We start from the raw sequence: 16,282 nt of genomic DNA on the forward strand, positions 1-16,282 counted from the left end.
TTTGGTGGGGGAGGGGTAGAGAGAGAGAATCCCCAGTGGGCTCCACGCTGTCAGCACAGAGCCCGACACGGGGCTCAATCCCATGAACCGTGACATCGTGACCTGAGCCGAGATCAAGAGTCAGATGCTTAACCGACGAAGCCACCTGGGCACCCGTTCCTTGCTTGTTCTAATTTAAAAGGTATTTTAGATTTATTTTGGCAAATCTGAAAAATATACAGATGTCTAAAGAAGAAAATTAAAATTATGTCCAGGTTCACCACTTAGAGATAACCACCATCAATTTGTGACCGTATTTTCCCCTAATTTTTTTTTTCTGTATTTACATGTCTACATTTGTTTTCTGTTAAAGCTGAGATCGTATTGTCTAAATATCTGGTTATTAAATTTCTTGTTTAATAGTATTTTGTTATGTACGTTTTTCACAAAACAGTACAGATTTTTTCCTAAAGTGTGTTACTTTAGTATTCCATCTTGTATGAATATACCATTTCACCTCTAATCCCCTGTTGGGCATTTGGTGGTTTTCAGCTTTTAATCATAAATAATAGTATGATGAATATCCTTATAATCTTGGTACGTTTCTCTAATTCTTTCCCTATGAGAAATTCTTAAAAGTAGGAAAACTGGATGGAAAGATATGAGCATATTAGGTTCTGGTAAATTTTGTCTAACTGGCCATAGCAAAGTTGTAATAGTTTGCATTCCTGATTGCAGACTATTAGAGTATTTGGTTTTGCCTCACCAGCAATGTGTATTACTATGATAAAATTTTGTTTTTTGCAAATTTGATAGGCAAAACTAAATTAAATATAATTTAATACAAATTATGTTAATTTGTATTTTTTTCTGACTTTGGGGCAGTTCAATATTTTTCTGAATTGAAGAGCCTTTTCCATTAATTTATGTGATTTTCTTTATTGATATATATATCAATATATATAGATAGATAGTTGTATGTGTATATATACATATATTTAAATTTGAAAGATTATTTATTTTATTTTTTTATTTTTTTTTAACGTTTTATTTATTTTTGAGACAGAGAGAGACAGAGCATGAACGGGGGAGGGGCAGAGAGAGAGAGGGAGACACAGAATGGGAAGCAGGCTCCAGGCTCTGAGCCATCAGCCCAGAGCCCGCAAGATCGTGACCTGAGCTGAAGTCGGACGCTTAACCGACTGAGCCACCCAGGTGCCCCTGAAAGATTATTTATTAAGAATATTGTCCATTTTTGCCAAATAGATGGCAAATAGTTTTTTCCAGTTAGTGTTTGCCTTTTTATTTTATAATTCTTTTCATGTAGAATTTAAAAAATTTTGCATATTCAAATGTATCCACCTTTTATTTTTTTATTTTTATTTTTTTTAAGTTTATTTATTTTGAGAGAGACAGAGAGAGCGAGAAGGGGAGAGGGACAGAGAGAGAGGGAGAGAGAGAATCCCAAGCAGGCTCTATGCTGCTGGTGCAGAGCCTGACATGGGGCTTGAACTAATGAACCATGAGATCATGATCTGAGCCAAAACCAAGAGTCTGACACTTAACTGACTGAGCCACCCAGGCGCCCCCAAATGTATCCATCTTTTAAAAGCTGCTTATTGATGAGCTGTGTATATGTACAATTTACATACCATACAATTCACCTTTTAAGATTATACAGTTCAGTAATTTTTGGTAAATTGGCAGAGTGGTGCAACTATCACCATGGTAGTTTTAGAACATTTCCAGAATGCCCAGAAGATCCCTCCTGCCTCTTTGCAGTCAGCCTTCTTTTCCACTCCTAGCTCAGACCCCCGCTAATCTGCTTTCTATCAGTCTCAGACCTTTTCTTCTTTTACTCTTAGAAACAAGTCTTAAGCACTTATATTTGAGCCAGCCAAGGGCTTGGAGATAAAGTGGAGAATAAAGCCACTACCGTGTCCTTCTTCTGGGAGATTCAGGCTTGCAGGAGAGATTTTAAACAAATAATCCAGTGAAGAAATGGGCAGAAAACATGAATAGACACTTCTCTAAAGAAGACATCCAGATGACCAACAGGCACATGAAAAGATGCTCAACGTCGCTCCTCATCAGGGAAATAGAAATCAAAACCACACTCAGATATCACCTCACGCCAGTCAGAGTGGCCAAAATGAACAAATCAGGAGACTATAGATGCTGGAGAGGAGGTGGAGATACGGGAACCCTCTTGCACTGTTGGTGGGAATGCAAACTGGTGCAGCCGCTCTGGAAAACAGTGTGGAGGGTCCTCAAAAAATTAAAAAGAGATTTACCCTATGACCCAGCAATAGCACTGCTAGGAATATACCCAAGGGATACAGGAGGGCTGATGCATAGGGGCATTTGTACCCCAATGTTTATAGCAGCACTCTCAACAATAGCCAAATGATGGAAAGAGCCTAAATGTCCATCGACTGATGAATGGATAAAGAAATTGTGGTTTATATACACAATGGAGTACTACGTGGCAATGAGAAAGAATGAAATCTGGCCCTTTGTAGCAACGTGGATGGAACTGGAGAGTGTTATGCTAAGTGAAATAAGTCAGACAGAGAAAGATAGATACCATATGTTTTCATTCTTATGTGGATCCTGAGAAACTTCACAGAAGACCATGGGGGAAGGGGAGGAAAAAAAAATAGAGAGGGAGGGAGCCAAACCATAAGAGACTCTTAAAAACCGAGAACAAACTGAGGGTTGATGGGGGGTGGGAGGGAGGGGAAAGTGGGTGATGGGCATGGGGGGGCACCTGTTGGGAGGAGCACTGGCTGTTGTATGGAAACCAATTTTCCAATAAATTTCATATTAAAAAAATAAAAATAAATAGTAGTTCAAATAAATAAGTAGTTACGGATTGGCACGTGCTGTGAAAGCAGAAAGAGAAGTATAATGAAGGGGAACGGGGATACGTACGTGAGGGTGGAAGTTCAGGGAAGGATTCTTTAGAAAGTGGCCTGGAGGATGAGAAGGTCCTGGCAGGTATAGATTTGGGGGAAAGGGCCTGTCCGAAGGGGGTTGCCGAATGCTGGCCCCTTGAGACCTGTAGGAAAAGAGGCAGATGTGGTTAAAGGGGAAAGGCAGATGAGAGATCAGTGCAAAATTTGGGGGGGCGGGGGATACTTTCGCACGTCATTTGTACTCTTATTTTTGGAATGCTTTTTTTATTGTCAAGGTATTTACATGTGATACGCATATGGTTGTGTGAGTTTCCCAGGTCTTTAGAATTATTATTCTCCTGTGTTCAATACCTCTTCTGGAGTCTCCAGCCCCACTGTCTATTTGAGCAATGGCAGCTGTAGGTAGATGTAGATGTGTGTTTGTGTATTATTTCCAGCCTTCCTCCTCTCCCAGTCCCAGAGTGGGTGTGTTCCCAAATAAAGTTCTTGGGAATTCTCTTATTTTGTTTCATATCTTATACTGAGGGTTGTTTAGAAGAACCCCAGAACCGTTAAGACAGTATAGAGAAATTTCCTTCTGAACCACTGCTGTTGGTTAGATGTGCTTCGAACATACCGAGTGTTTGGGGACTTGCTCAGAGAATAGTTAGTTTAGTGATAAAATTGGAGTGACGGCTCTTGGCTCCAGAATATTCTGTTGTTGCTTACTAGCTTACATTGCTCCCTTCACGAGCTGCATGAACAGAAAGTATGAGATTTCTCTTCTTGTTTTGCAAATGGAATAAGTGAGTATAGAAACTATAAATCCTAAATGCATCCCTGACAGTCTCAATGGCAATTCCCAGTGGTGTGCCCCATAAGTCTGCTCTTTGTCAACTTTAAGTTTATGATCCCCCACCTCAGATAGGCCCTCTGAGAAGCAGGGCAGTCCTACTGTCCCTTCCTAGTAAGGTCATTTTTCCGTATGCAGACTTGACTAATTGATTTTTCTTCCGCATACTTCCTCAGACTTCCTCCATACCTTCTGTTCCCTGTGTTCTGGATTAGGCAGAATAGGCTAGATAATGCTGTAGTGACAAACAACCCTCAAATCTCAGTGGCTTCCCCCAACAATACTTCTTATTCACTTTACATATCATTTGTGGGTTGGCAAAGAGTCACTACCCATTAAAGTAGTAACTCAGAGATCCAAGCAGCCACTAGCCGGTTACTGTGCCAGAAAGAATGTTCTAGAGGGTCTGGCACCGGCAGTGAAGTGCTCCAGGCTGGAAGTGGCAGCCAGCATTTTTCACTGGGCAGAAATAGTGACATGTTTCATCCAGCATGAGGCGGGCTTGGAAGTGTAAGTTCACATGGGCCCCAAATCCTGGATGATAGGGGAGAAATCCAGAACTATTTGGCAAACAGCCCAAATGACTGGCACACATTCTTAGCTAGTGATTTGTTTGGCATTTTCACTGTGAAAATTGGAAGTGCTCCCCTCTCCCCCCCCCACCAAAAAAAATCCCAAAACTTAGTCGTTTGCATATTATCAAGTTTATGGCCCTATCTGAATTTACATCTTCTTTCTCCCAGTTTATTCCGATATAGGAAATATCTTTCCTCTGATCCAAATGTTTTCTGACCACGTACTCCTGTCCATAACGCATTTCAAGCATACACAGTGGTATCCTACTAAATGTTTAAGAATTGGTTGTCTGAAGGGGCGCCTGGGTGGCTCAGTCGGTTGGGCATCCGACTTCGGCTCAGGTCATGATCCCACGGTTTGTGAGTTCAAGCCCCGTGTCGGGCTCTGTGCCGACAGCTCAGAGCCTGGAGCCTGCTTCGGATTCTGTGTCTCCCTCTCTCTCTGCCCCTCCCCTGCTCATGCTCTGAGTCTCTCTCTCTCTTTCAGAAATAAATATTAAAAATTAAAAAAAAAAAGAATTGGCTGTCTGGGAAAACAAAACAAAACAAAACAAAACAAAAAAAACCCTTCAGCTTTGACTCAGTGTTTCCTGATTTCTGTGGTGTAAATACTTCACCATGGCCAATTTCAAGCTACCGGGGCGGCATTACTGAACACACAGTTGGGAGGAGATGTATGCAAGAGCAGGCTTTCTCAAGAGGGATATGAAATGACTCCAGCCCTGGGAGGAGGACGAAGGTCTAGATTCGGATAGGGCTGTAAACTTGATAACATGCAAATGACTAAGTCTCAGGGAGTTTTTTGGTGGTTACTCATAAAGTAGACATAAGTACTACTTGTATATGGTGCCTTTTTTTTTTTTAATTTTTTTTTAACGTTTATTTATTTTTGAGACAGAGAGAGACAGAGCATGAATGGGGGAGGGGCAGAGAGAGAGGGAGACACAGAATCGGAAGCAGGCTCCAGGCTCTGAGCCATCAGCCCAGAGCCCGATGCGGGGCTCGAACTCGCGGACGGCGAGATCATGACGTGAGCTGAAGTCGGACGCTTAACCGACTGCACCACCCAGGCGCCCTATGGTGCCTTTTTCATCACAGTACTCATATTAAACGTGTGTATGTGTGTCCATCTATCACACGTACGTGGACACATATTTTGGTGCAGCTCAGTTTTTGCTTTTTTCAGGTTAAAAATAAAACAGTGCCACCATCTTCCCCCCACCAACTCCAGTGGGTTGCCCCACAGGGTACGTTCACACCCCTCACCTGGGAGGCTCCTGCCCTCGACACCCAAGGCCTTTGCTCCTGTAGTTCGTCACCCTGTGTTGTGCAGCAGCATCCTTCTCCTCTCATTTTGTTCCCGGGAGTATCCTCACGAGCCCTGGTTGTACCCTCCCGTCTTCCAGTCCGGAAGGTTGGTGCCTCGAGCGGTATCGCCCTTCATCAGCCGCTGTGTTTTTCTGTTCCCCTCCGTAGCACGACCCTTGAGACAGACCTTCATACGTGCCACCTGCTTTCATGCCACCACCAGCCAACTCTCTTCGGACTCTTATCGCCAGCGCCCTGTTGAGATTGCTCACGTCACGGGCATCGATGATGGCCGTGCTGCCGCATCTAGGGGGTACTTTCTGGCCTCATCTTGCTTGGCCCCCCGGGGGCGGCTGCCTATGCCATCCTTCTTGAAATGCTCCTCTCTTCTGACTTCTGCAGTAATACCCTCTCCTGATGTTCTCCCCCAAAAGTCTCTTTTGCTCCTTTGCTCTGTGGCTCAGGCAATGGCTGCGGGCCCCCTTCTGCATTTGTGCTGTTTCCTTGAGAGAGCTCATTCATTTCCAGGTGTTTCAAAGCCAAAGATGTGCCGGGAGCGCCTCCCGCTCTTGATTTTGGCTCAGGTCATGATCCCAGGGGTCATGGGATCGAGCCCCCTGTCGGGCTCTGCACTGAGTGTGGAGCCTGCTTGAGATTCTCTCTTTCTCTTGCTGCCCCCCTTTCCCCACTCGCGCACACACTCTCTCTCTCACATAAAAAAAATCAAAAATTAAAACCATTAAAAAACAACAGCAACGAAGGTGTGCCGACAAATGCCACCTGGATTTCCCTAGCTCCACTTGCCCCTCTGAGCTCTGGGTGTGTCTGTGCAGTTGTCCCCTTGCTATTTTTACCTCAAGATTTCATAGGTATCTTTTTTTAAAAAACTAATTTTTAATTCTATTTTTTATTTTTTTAAATTTACATCCAAGTTAGTTAGCATATAGTGCAAGAATGACTTCAGGAGTAGATTCCTTCGTGCCCCTTCCCCATTGAGCCCATCCCCCCCTCCCACAACCCCTCCAGTAACCCTCAGTTTGTTCTCCATATTTATGAGTCTCTTCTGTTTTGTCCCCCTCCCTGTTTTTGTATTATTTTTGTTTTCCTTCCCTTATGTTCATCTGTTTTGTCTCTTAAAGTCCTCCTATGAGTGAAGTCGTATGATATTTGTCTTTCTCTGACTGGCTAATTTCACTCAGCATAATACCCTCCAGTTCCATCCACGTAGTTGCAAATGGCAAGATTTCATTCTTTTTGATTGCCGAGTAATACTCCATTGCATATATGTACCACATCTTTATCCATTCGTCCATCGATGGACATTTGGGCTCTTTCCATACTTTGGCTGTTGTTGATAGTGCTGCTATATACGTGGGGGTGCATGTGTCCCTTCGAAACAGCACACCTGTATCCCATGGATAAATGCCTAGTAGTGCAATTGCTGGGTCATAGGGTAGTTCTCTTTTTAGTTTTTTGAGGAAACTCCATACTGTTTTCTGGAGTGGCTGCACCAGCTTGTATTCCCAAAGATTTTGAAGGTATCTTAATGGCTACGGCTCCAAAATAGAGCTCCTCATTCCTTCCGATTCTTCCACCTACTATTCCTGTTTTGTCCCAGTCTTTCTTATTTAAAACAAAAAATGGTAAGTTGTTTATTTAGTCATTAAATCCAGGAATCTACTAGTCGCCTGTAATTGCTTTCCTTTCTTTGCCCCTCACATCTAATCCATAAGCACTTCCTTTTGCTCTGCCTATGAAGTATGTATTTTACCTGTCCATTTGTCTCTGTCTCTAATTCAGACCATCATCTCTTTCCCCTGGGATGGCTGTGATAGCACCTAATAGAATTTCCGCTTTCACATTTACCTCTTTCCAATCCATGCCCGATATTTTAACTAAGAGTGATTTTTATAAAAGGTCGATCAAATTACTCTTCTCCCCTTGAGCCCTCCAGTGCACTTTGAGTAAATCACGGTTCCCTACCTTGACCTCCTAGGCTTCCTGTGGTCCAGCCTCTCTGCCTTCCCTTCAACCTCACCACGTCACTCTGCTTTGGCTCTTTGGCTCAAGTAAAACTTGCCGCCATTTTGTCTCAAGATTGGGCTGGTGTCCTCAGCGCCAGTGTAGTTTTTGGTCTCTTCCCCGGGAAGCTCTCTCCCCAGCTTGTCACATGGCTGACGCGGCCTTTTCCTGAAGATCACAGCTTAAATGCCAGCTCTTTAGAGAGTCTTTCCTCATCTAATGATATCCCAGTGGTTTGTTTCTGTCCTAGTACTTCATGCATTTTGAGATTGCTTTTCCTTATTTATTACCTGTTCTGCTAGAAAACTCTGTGAGGGCAGGAACCTTATCTCTGTCTCATGTGCTCTGTAGACACATAATGAATGAAAAAATGTATGGAGGAATAAGTGGTCTCACCCTGTTTATCACATAAATGGTCATTATTAAATGAAGATCTAGAAGAAATGTGTTTCAAAACTGGTTAGCTGTACAGTAGTGGGAAGGTACCGACCAGATTAAACTTTACAGGGGTAAATGTAAAATCCTGTGCTTTGGTGAAAAAAAAGTTCATTGCATTGTGTAGAATCCGGGATCTCTGGTTTGTCACCCGTTCATAAATCCTAGAAGCCAGAAGTGGTGGCTGACAGGGTAATGAAGTCCTCTACTGCATCAATAAATCCATGCATTTCCATATTAGAGGAAGGATTATCCTACAGTATTCTCTCCCAGTGACCCCAGTGGAATTATTACAGCTTTCTGAATCGCAGTAGAATACCTCATTTATTCACTCATTCATTCAACATTTACTGAATCCATTCTGGGCACTAGTAATATACTTGTAAACAAAAGTCTCATGGTTCTAGTGTTCATGGAACTTGTTATCTAATTCCCAACGAGAAGTGATTTCTCTTTCAATGAAAGTACTAAAGCAGAAACCAGTCTGGCACTTAGTGGGAAGCAAGGCAGTCTCGTCTGCCCTGGAACCAGACTCTGGAGCCTCGGCCTTCAAATCCCAGCTCCAACACGTATCAGCTACGTGACTTTGGGCAAGTGTTTAAAATGTCTCTGTGCTTCTGGATTCTCATCTAAAAACTGGAGATAATAACGGTGCTGCCACATAATGTTGTGAGCAGCGAATGAGTTACTGTGTATACATGATTTAGAATCGTACTCAGCATTTAGCTGGCACTTAATAAATAGGTGTTAAAGCGGTTAATTAATAAAATCATGTTGTCTGGAGGGCCAAAGGTCAGAAGACAGGTTGAGGGCAGGGAGAAGTGACCGTAGAGGGACCCTGGGGGATCAAAGCACAAATTATTATTATAGTACTTTATTTATCTTAACAATTGTTTTGAGCTTGGTCTTGTGGAAGCTAAAATCTAGACTGGACAGCCGATGGTAACTGTTTTATTTAGTCTTCCGCTTGAGGCTGGAGAGACGTGAGTCCTGTTTAGAAAGGCCACCCGCTACCTTGTGTTGTTTTTCCTCCTGATGCTGCCGACAGAGAAACAGACTTCTGGAAATGATAGAATCATAGCTATCCATGAACACGTATTTTTGCTTTGGTTTTGTTTTAGTGGCAGCTGAAATATCCTAAACTAATTCTCCGCGAAGCCGGCAGCGTCCCCGAGGAGCTCCATAAAGAAGTTCAAGAAGCCTTCCTCACACTGCACAAGCATGGCTGCTTCTTTCGGGACCTGGTTAGGATCCAGGGCAAAGATTTGCTCACTCCGGTGTCTCGCATCCTCATCGGAAACCCAGGCTGCACCTACAAGTACCTGAACACCAGGCTCTTTACGGTACCCTGGCCAGTGAAGGGTGCTAGTACGAGATACGAGGAGGCTGAAATAGCGGCTGCTTGTCAGACCTTCCTCAGGCTCAATGACTACCTGCAGATAGAGACCATCCAGGCTCTGGAAGAACTCGCCTGCAAAGAGAAGTCGAATATCGATGCCGTGCCAGTGTGTATAGGGCCAGACTTCCCCCGGGTCGGTATGGGGTCCTTCGATGGGCAGGATGAGGCGGACATTAAGAACAGAGCGGCATACAACGTAACTCTGTTGAATTTCATGGATCCCCAGAAAATGCCCTACCTGAAAGAGGAGCCTTACTTTGGCATGGGGAAAATGGCCGTGAGCTGGCATCACGATGAAAACCTCGTGGAGCGCTCAGCAGTGGCGGTGTATAGTTATAGCTGTGAAGGTACAGTCTGCCCTGTGAAGTCGCAGCTCTGAGTGTAACACGACCAGAGTTGTGTAAGCTCTGGAGGTGTGCGCGTGAGCGTGTGTGCGCGTGAGCGTGTGCGTGCATCTGTGTGTACACGGTGTTGCCTGCCCTCTCGAGGTTTGCCGCACCCATGTCTCCGCAGAACATACCTCTTTCTCGTCTCGGGGCGCTGCCCAACTCTCTGTTACACGGACGCAGATGGAGTATTTTCGCGTGTAAGCACTACTGTCATTCCGTCTTTCTCATGCCCAGGAGAACAGATCTTGGTTTCATACAGCCAACCTCCTTTCTCTAAAGCTCAGAGTAGACGGTACAGTTGCTATAATTAACTTGCTGATAAAGGGCTGGGAAAACAAAAATCTGTCAAATCTTTCCCGGTTCCCACAGGTGCACGTTGCCCGTCTTGCCAAACTCCTTTATTGTGGTTGACATCACTGTCTTGATGGGAGTGATTTGTCAAACATGGACTTGTTCTCGGCTTCATACGGATTTGACTACTGTCCTTCCTTGCCGGAAGCGGTTGGAGTAGGTTCTGTAAGCAGACAGTCCTCTATTTTTAGGAGACTCTCCAGTCCCCTGTAAGCGCTGCTGCAGTTCGAGTCCTAAAAGGGGTGCTGTGGGTGAACTTGTTCTTGCAGTTTCCGAAACCTGGTCCCCTTGGAACAGAGACCCTAGGCTACCTTTTCTCAGCCTACCGGCACTTTCCTTCCTGTGTTGTTCAGTTGCTCTGGGTGCAGGGTCTCCGCTGGTTTTCAGCACAGGCTCCTAAGACAATTGGGCAGATCCAGGATGGCGTGACCACGCTGAATTCGTTCTTTGCCTGGTCATTTGACAGAGGGGTACAAGATGCAGTATTAACCCTGTTGTCTATCTCTTCGACCTGTTTACTGGAAGATGCTTGCAAAAGCAGAGTTCTAGATGTCCCATCAGGGAAAGACCTGGAACTTTTAAGGGTCAGTGCTTTCTGAAAACTATTTTTTTAATTGGATGTCGTTATCGCCGTATGCTTTTCGTTTACTAACATGGCCATTTTTGGAAAAGGGATCTTAAAAGGACGTTCTCGTGGTTCTCTTCACATTTCTTCCCACTTCCCATCCTCAAACACTGCCTCGGGGTGGCTAAGACATTTTCCAACTTTTACCTTACGTCTTCAGCCCGGAACAAGGAACTAGTTGAGCATTTGGAAATTTTAGCAGTTTCTCTGGCATCGTAAATAATGATGCTGACCTAAGAAAATTGCTTGAAGGGGATTTGATGCTGTCCTAACGGAAGGAATGGAGATCCTCTGATCTTTAATAAGGCGTTGCCAAGGATTTAAGAATGATCACATCCAAGAACTCTGATGTGAAGGAACAATGGAGTTTGTTAGTTCCCTTCTTAAGGAGGCAACTCTCTAAAATTGAGGCAGAGGTATGTGATAGCTCAGGCTGCTACAAAGGTGTCTTTGTGTTCCCACCTCCTCTCAGCCCCACAGTTTTAATAGTCCTTTTGTGCTCCCAGAGCGTGGGTGATCAAGTCTTTTTTGAAGCCTAGAATGTCGTTCAGAAAGGAATTTAAATTTTTAATGAGCAGTTTCTGTGGTCGGGAGTAGTTAAGACTGATAAAGTATACAAGTCTACATAAACATATGAAGGTTTAGCCTTGCAACTGACTGTCGTCTGGAGGAGGGAAGTGCAGAGTTCAAATCCGTAAGAGCAGAGGGATTCCTTTGTTCTCTTAGCCCCCCGAGAATCCCAGAGCTCTCATGATTATAACAGCAGTAACACCAGGAGCTCTCATTTATTGAGCACCTCCTGTGTGCTGGGCATCGGTATAAGCATTTGACATGTATTGACCCATTTTATTCCTGTAACAACCCTGTGAACCAAGTGCTGCTGTTCTCCTCATTTTACGGATGGGGAAACTGAGGCACGGGAGGATGATTAACTTTTCCACGGTGGTACAGCTATTAATGAGCAAAGGTGGGATTTGAACCCAGACATTCTGGCTTCAGAGTCCTAACAGTGAAGGCCAAGTGCCTTATGAGCAGATATTTTCTACCCTTGCAGTACAGCTCCCTCTGGGATTTGGGTTTCTAAAGTGTCCACCAATGGAAAAGTGAAGGGAATATTCTACATGCTCCTCCTCGCAGATCCTGTCTCCTCTCCTCTTCTTCCCGCCACCTCACTTCTCTCCCCCCACCGCGACATCCGCTATAGCTTCCTACACATGCTCTCAGGTGATTGGAATGCATTAGATAAGCTTACTCTATGAAATGGAACCTCTGTCTAGGTCTCCAGCTGTGGTGTTGGGTCAGATGGCTTACAAAGCATGTGCCTTGAACCTGTTTTTGGTGGATGCATTTCTTCCAGACGACTTTTGCCAGGTGACAAGGGATATGTTTACTTCTCTGGCCTCCTTGTAATCCTGCCAGAAGTATGGGAAGGGTGGACTTAAAGAGAGCCACTTGGGTTAAAATCACGACTAGGGTTAGAAAAGGCTTTAAGGGAGTGAAGAGAAAGGAAATTTCAGCCAACTGTACTGTTTTCTGGATCCTTGGACACGTTTGTCAAGCCGCTGCTCAAGGAGGTTCAGTTAACTGTTCTAGACACTGCAGAGGATGCAGAAGTAAATCAAATGCTCTTCTTGTGTTGAAAAGATGGGTGAAATAAAGTGTGCCCTTTGATTATAATTACGAAATGAGGAAACGTCAGGTCTGGAAGAGACTTTTGAAGTCACCTAGTTCAAGTGTCTCATTTTATACATGAAGACACTGAGGCAGGGAGAATGGCAGTGACTGGTCCAAGGTCACATAGCTACTTAGTGATAAGAGAGTGTTTCATGCCATAGGAGCTCCTGCAAATGCATTAGGAGTTCAGAACAGAAGTGATTACTTCCTGCTGAAAATTAAATTCAGGTGCAGCTTAAGATCCTTCAGGACTTTGTTCTCAATGCCTTTTCCTAGAGAAATCTTCATGTGGATTTATAATGAACCAATCATGCCTCTTTGGTTTATTTCTGTGAGTAGAGGTCATCGAGAAGTAATTTGTATAGGGTACGTGTAATTATATGATAAATTCATTGGCTTCACAAGCAGTCCTAGTTAATAGATATCCCCAGTAAGAAGATTGAAATGGTACAATATTTAATCAGGAATGGCTTCAGGGAATCATGTGTAAATAGGCAGAGTATTTGATTTTCCTATGCTAGCTTTGCTGGCAATTGCTTGTTACTCCTAGATACAAACACACACACACACACACACACACACACACACACACACAGTTTAGCAGGGAAGGCATTAACAATCTATTGTTTAATTGTTCTCCAACGGGAATACCTTCAAAAAGATCAGGTAAATAATTATTTGTTACTGTTTTTGGTCATTTGGAAGGAAACATTTTCTGCAGCGTTGTCTTTATAAAAAAAAATTCTTAAGAATTTTATTTTATTTATTAAAAAAAATTCTTTTAGTGTTTTTTTTTTTTAATTTTTGAAAAAGAGAGAAACAGAGCCAAGTGGGGGAGAGGAAGTGAGAGAGGGAGACACAGAATCCCAAGCAGGCTTCAGGCTCTGAGCTGTCAGCACAGAGTCCGATGTGGGGCTCAAACCCACAGACTGCAAGATCATGACCTGAACTTCACCGACTGAGCCACCCAGGCACCCCAAGAATTTTAACTCATGCTACGTATTGCAGATTCCTATTTTCCAGATTCCTGGGAAGGAAAGGTGAGGAAGAAAAGGAAGAGAGACCAGTCCATGATTCCTGTTGAGTATGTGATAGACTAGAAAGCAGGGACTTTGTAATACTTATCTTAGAATTCTAGGATTCCCACTCATGTCTTTGACTAGGAAAAACTGAATTCACTTAAGGATGGAAATTGGTTGCCATGATTCTCTCTTTTTTAAAAGATGTTATTTTTAAATAATCTGTACACCCAACATGGGGCTTGAACTCACAACCCCAAGACCAAGAGTCACCTGCTCCACCAAATGAGCCAGCCAGTCCCCCCATGTTGCTGTAATTCTTAAATCTTTACTTTTAAACGAGTAGCTTTGTCTTCCTTAGCTTGTCTTTGGGAGCATGAAAGACTAGACTGTAATTGAAGCTAGGAGCTTGGGAGCATTCCTAATTTTTTTTAAATGTTAGGATTTTTCTTTCTTGAGAGAGAGATCGTGAGCATGCAAGCAGGGGAGGGGTAGAGAATCCTAAGCAGGCTCCACCCTCAGCGAGAAGCCTGACCTGGGGCTCCATGCCACCAGCCCGGGATCATGACCTGAGCTGAAATCAAGAGTCAGATGCTCAACCAACTGAGCCACCCATGTGCCCCCCAAATGCTATGATATTTAATGTTTGTCTTAGTCTTCCCCCATTCCTATCTGAGATCTCAAAGCTCATTTGACTTTGTTTGTTTCATTGTATCATGCCATGTTTGTTAGTTTTGTTGTTGTTGTTGTTGTTGTTGTTGTTGTTGTTGTTGTTGTTTTTAAGTAGGTTTTGCGCCCAGCACGGAGCCCAGTGTGGGGCTTGAGCTCGACCCTGAGATCAAGACCTGCGCTGAGATCAAGAGTCAGCCACTTAGCTGCCTGAGCCATCCAGGCACCCCTGTTGTTAGTTAGTTTTGAAGTCACTTCTACCGCTCAGTAAAACTTTTTTGGTCTACCAAGTCCTATTTTTTAAAATCCCCTTGGGGCGCCTGGGTGGCTCAGTTAAGCGTCTGACTTCAGCTCGGGTCACGATCTCGCGGTCTGTGAGTTCGAGCCCCGCGTCGGGCTCTGGGCTGATGGCTCGGAGCCTGGAGCCTGCTTCCAATTCTGTGTCTCCCTCTCTCTCTGACCCTCCCCCATTCATGCTCTGTCTCTCTCTTTCTCAAAAAAAAAAACAAAAAACAAAAAAACGTTAAAAAAAAAAAAATCCCCATGGAATTATTTATGCACTTAACAGTAAGCATCTACTGTTTGCCAACCACTTTTCTAGATGCCGAGCATCTAAGCATGAACAAAAATCCCTGCCCTCATGGAGCTTATATTTTAGCAAAGAGAGACAGAAAACGAACAAGAAGTTTGTACAGGGGTGAGGCACAGGTGTACCGTTTTAAATAGGCTTCCTTCAGAAGGTCACATTTGAGCCAAGGCTGGAAGGAGTGAGCGGGAGAACAGCCTGGGTAGAGGGAATATTGAAGGCCTAGAGATGGAACCCAATGTTGGGATATTTCAGAAGCAGCAAGTGCAGACGCAGTAGTGGAGTGAGAGAAGAGGGAGAGTAACAGCCGTGAAGACAGAGAGGAAAGACGAAGAGCCGAGAGTGGGCAGCAGCTAATACGGATGTAATACTGTAATATGAGGTAGTGGGCTTGTACACAGTGTGGCAGGAGATGGGAGCCATTGTGGGTTTGAGTCGAAGGAGGGAGGTGGCACTGGAAGCAGCAGAAAGAGACTATTGCAGTAATCCAGATTAGAGAAGTGGGGCCAGATTAGAAGAGGCAGAGGTAATCCAGATTGGAGAAGAGGGGCCGGATTAGAAGAGGCAGAGGTAATCCAGATTGGAGAAGGGGGGCCGGATTAGAAGAGGCAGAGGTAATCCAGATTGGAGAAGGGGGACCGGATTAGAAGAGGCAGAGGTAATCCAGATTGGAGAAGGGGGGCCGGTTTAGAAGAGGCAGAGGTAATCCAGATTGGAGAAGGGGGGTCGGTTTAGAAGAGGCAGAGGTAATCCAGATTGGAGAAGGGGGGCCGGTTTAGAAGAGGCAGAGGTAATCCAGATTAGAGAAGGGGGGCCGGATTAGAAGAGGCAGAGGTAATCCAGATTGGAGAAGAGGGGCCGGATTAGAAGAGGCAGAGGTAATCCAGATTGGAGAAGGGGGGCCGGATTAGAAGAGGCAGAGGTAATCCAGATTGGAGAAGGGGCGCCGGTTTAGAAGAGGCAGAGGTAATCCAGATTGGAGAAGGGGGCCGGATTAGAAGAGGCAGAGGTAATTCAGAATAGAGAAGGGGGGCCGGTTTAGAAGAGGCAGAGTTAATTCAGATTAGAGAAGGGGGGCCAGATTAGAAGAGGCAGAGGTAATCCAGATTGGAGAAGAGGGGCCGGATTAGAAGAGGCAGAGGTAAGGAGAGGTGTTTGTATGATGGCACCCATCTTTTCCCTGGAGAAAAGGGGCAGTGTTGAGTGCCGGTGAGAAAAGAGGACCAGCAGTGACATCTCCTAATTGTCAAGAGAAGACCAGCCAACAAAAATGGCTGATTTTTGCCCCCTTCCCTCAATAGTTTTACTGAGGCATAATTTACATACAACAAACTGCACATATTTAAAGTTTACCTTCGTAGGAGTTTTAACACACCTGTGAAACCATGACCACACTCAAGATAGTGAATTTTCTACAGAAGCTTCCTCGATCCCTGATGATTAATGATGTTGAGCTTTGTTTCATGTGCTACTTGGCTATTCGTGTATCTTCTTTTGAGAC

General features: G+C 44.3%; 1 protein-coding gene across 5 annotated transcripts in view; it reads left to right on the forward strand.

Moving 5' to 3' along the window:
- Positions 1-16,282, forward strand: part of FTO (FTO alpha-ketoglutarate dependent dioxygenase) — a 389,506-nt gene that overhangs the window by 120,276 nt on the left and 252,948 nt on the right. For all 5 annotated transcript variants that reach the window (XM_042918172.1, XM_042918177.1, XM_042918175.1 and 2 more), the window contains exon 3: positions 9,191-9,815. In XM_042918172.1, the coding sequence (XP_042774106.1) occupies positions 9,191-9,815 (625 nt within the window). The remainder of the gene's footprint in view (positions 1-9,190; positions 9,816-16,282) is intronic.

This window comes from Panthera leo, chromosome E2, assembly GCF_018350215.1.
Source record: "Panthera leo isolate Ple1 chromosome E2, P.leo_Ple1_pat1.1, whole genome shotgun sequence".
Taxonomy (NCBI): Eukaryota; Metazoa; Chordata; class Mammalia; order Carnivora; family Felidae; genus Panthera; species Panthera leo.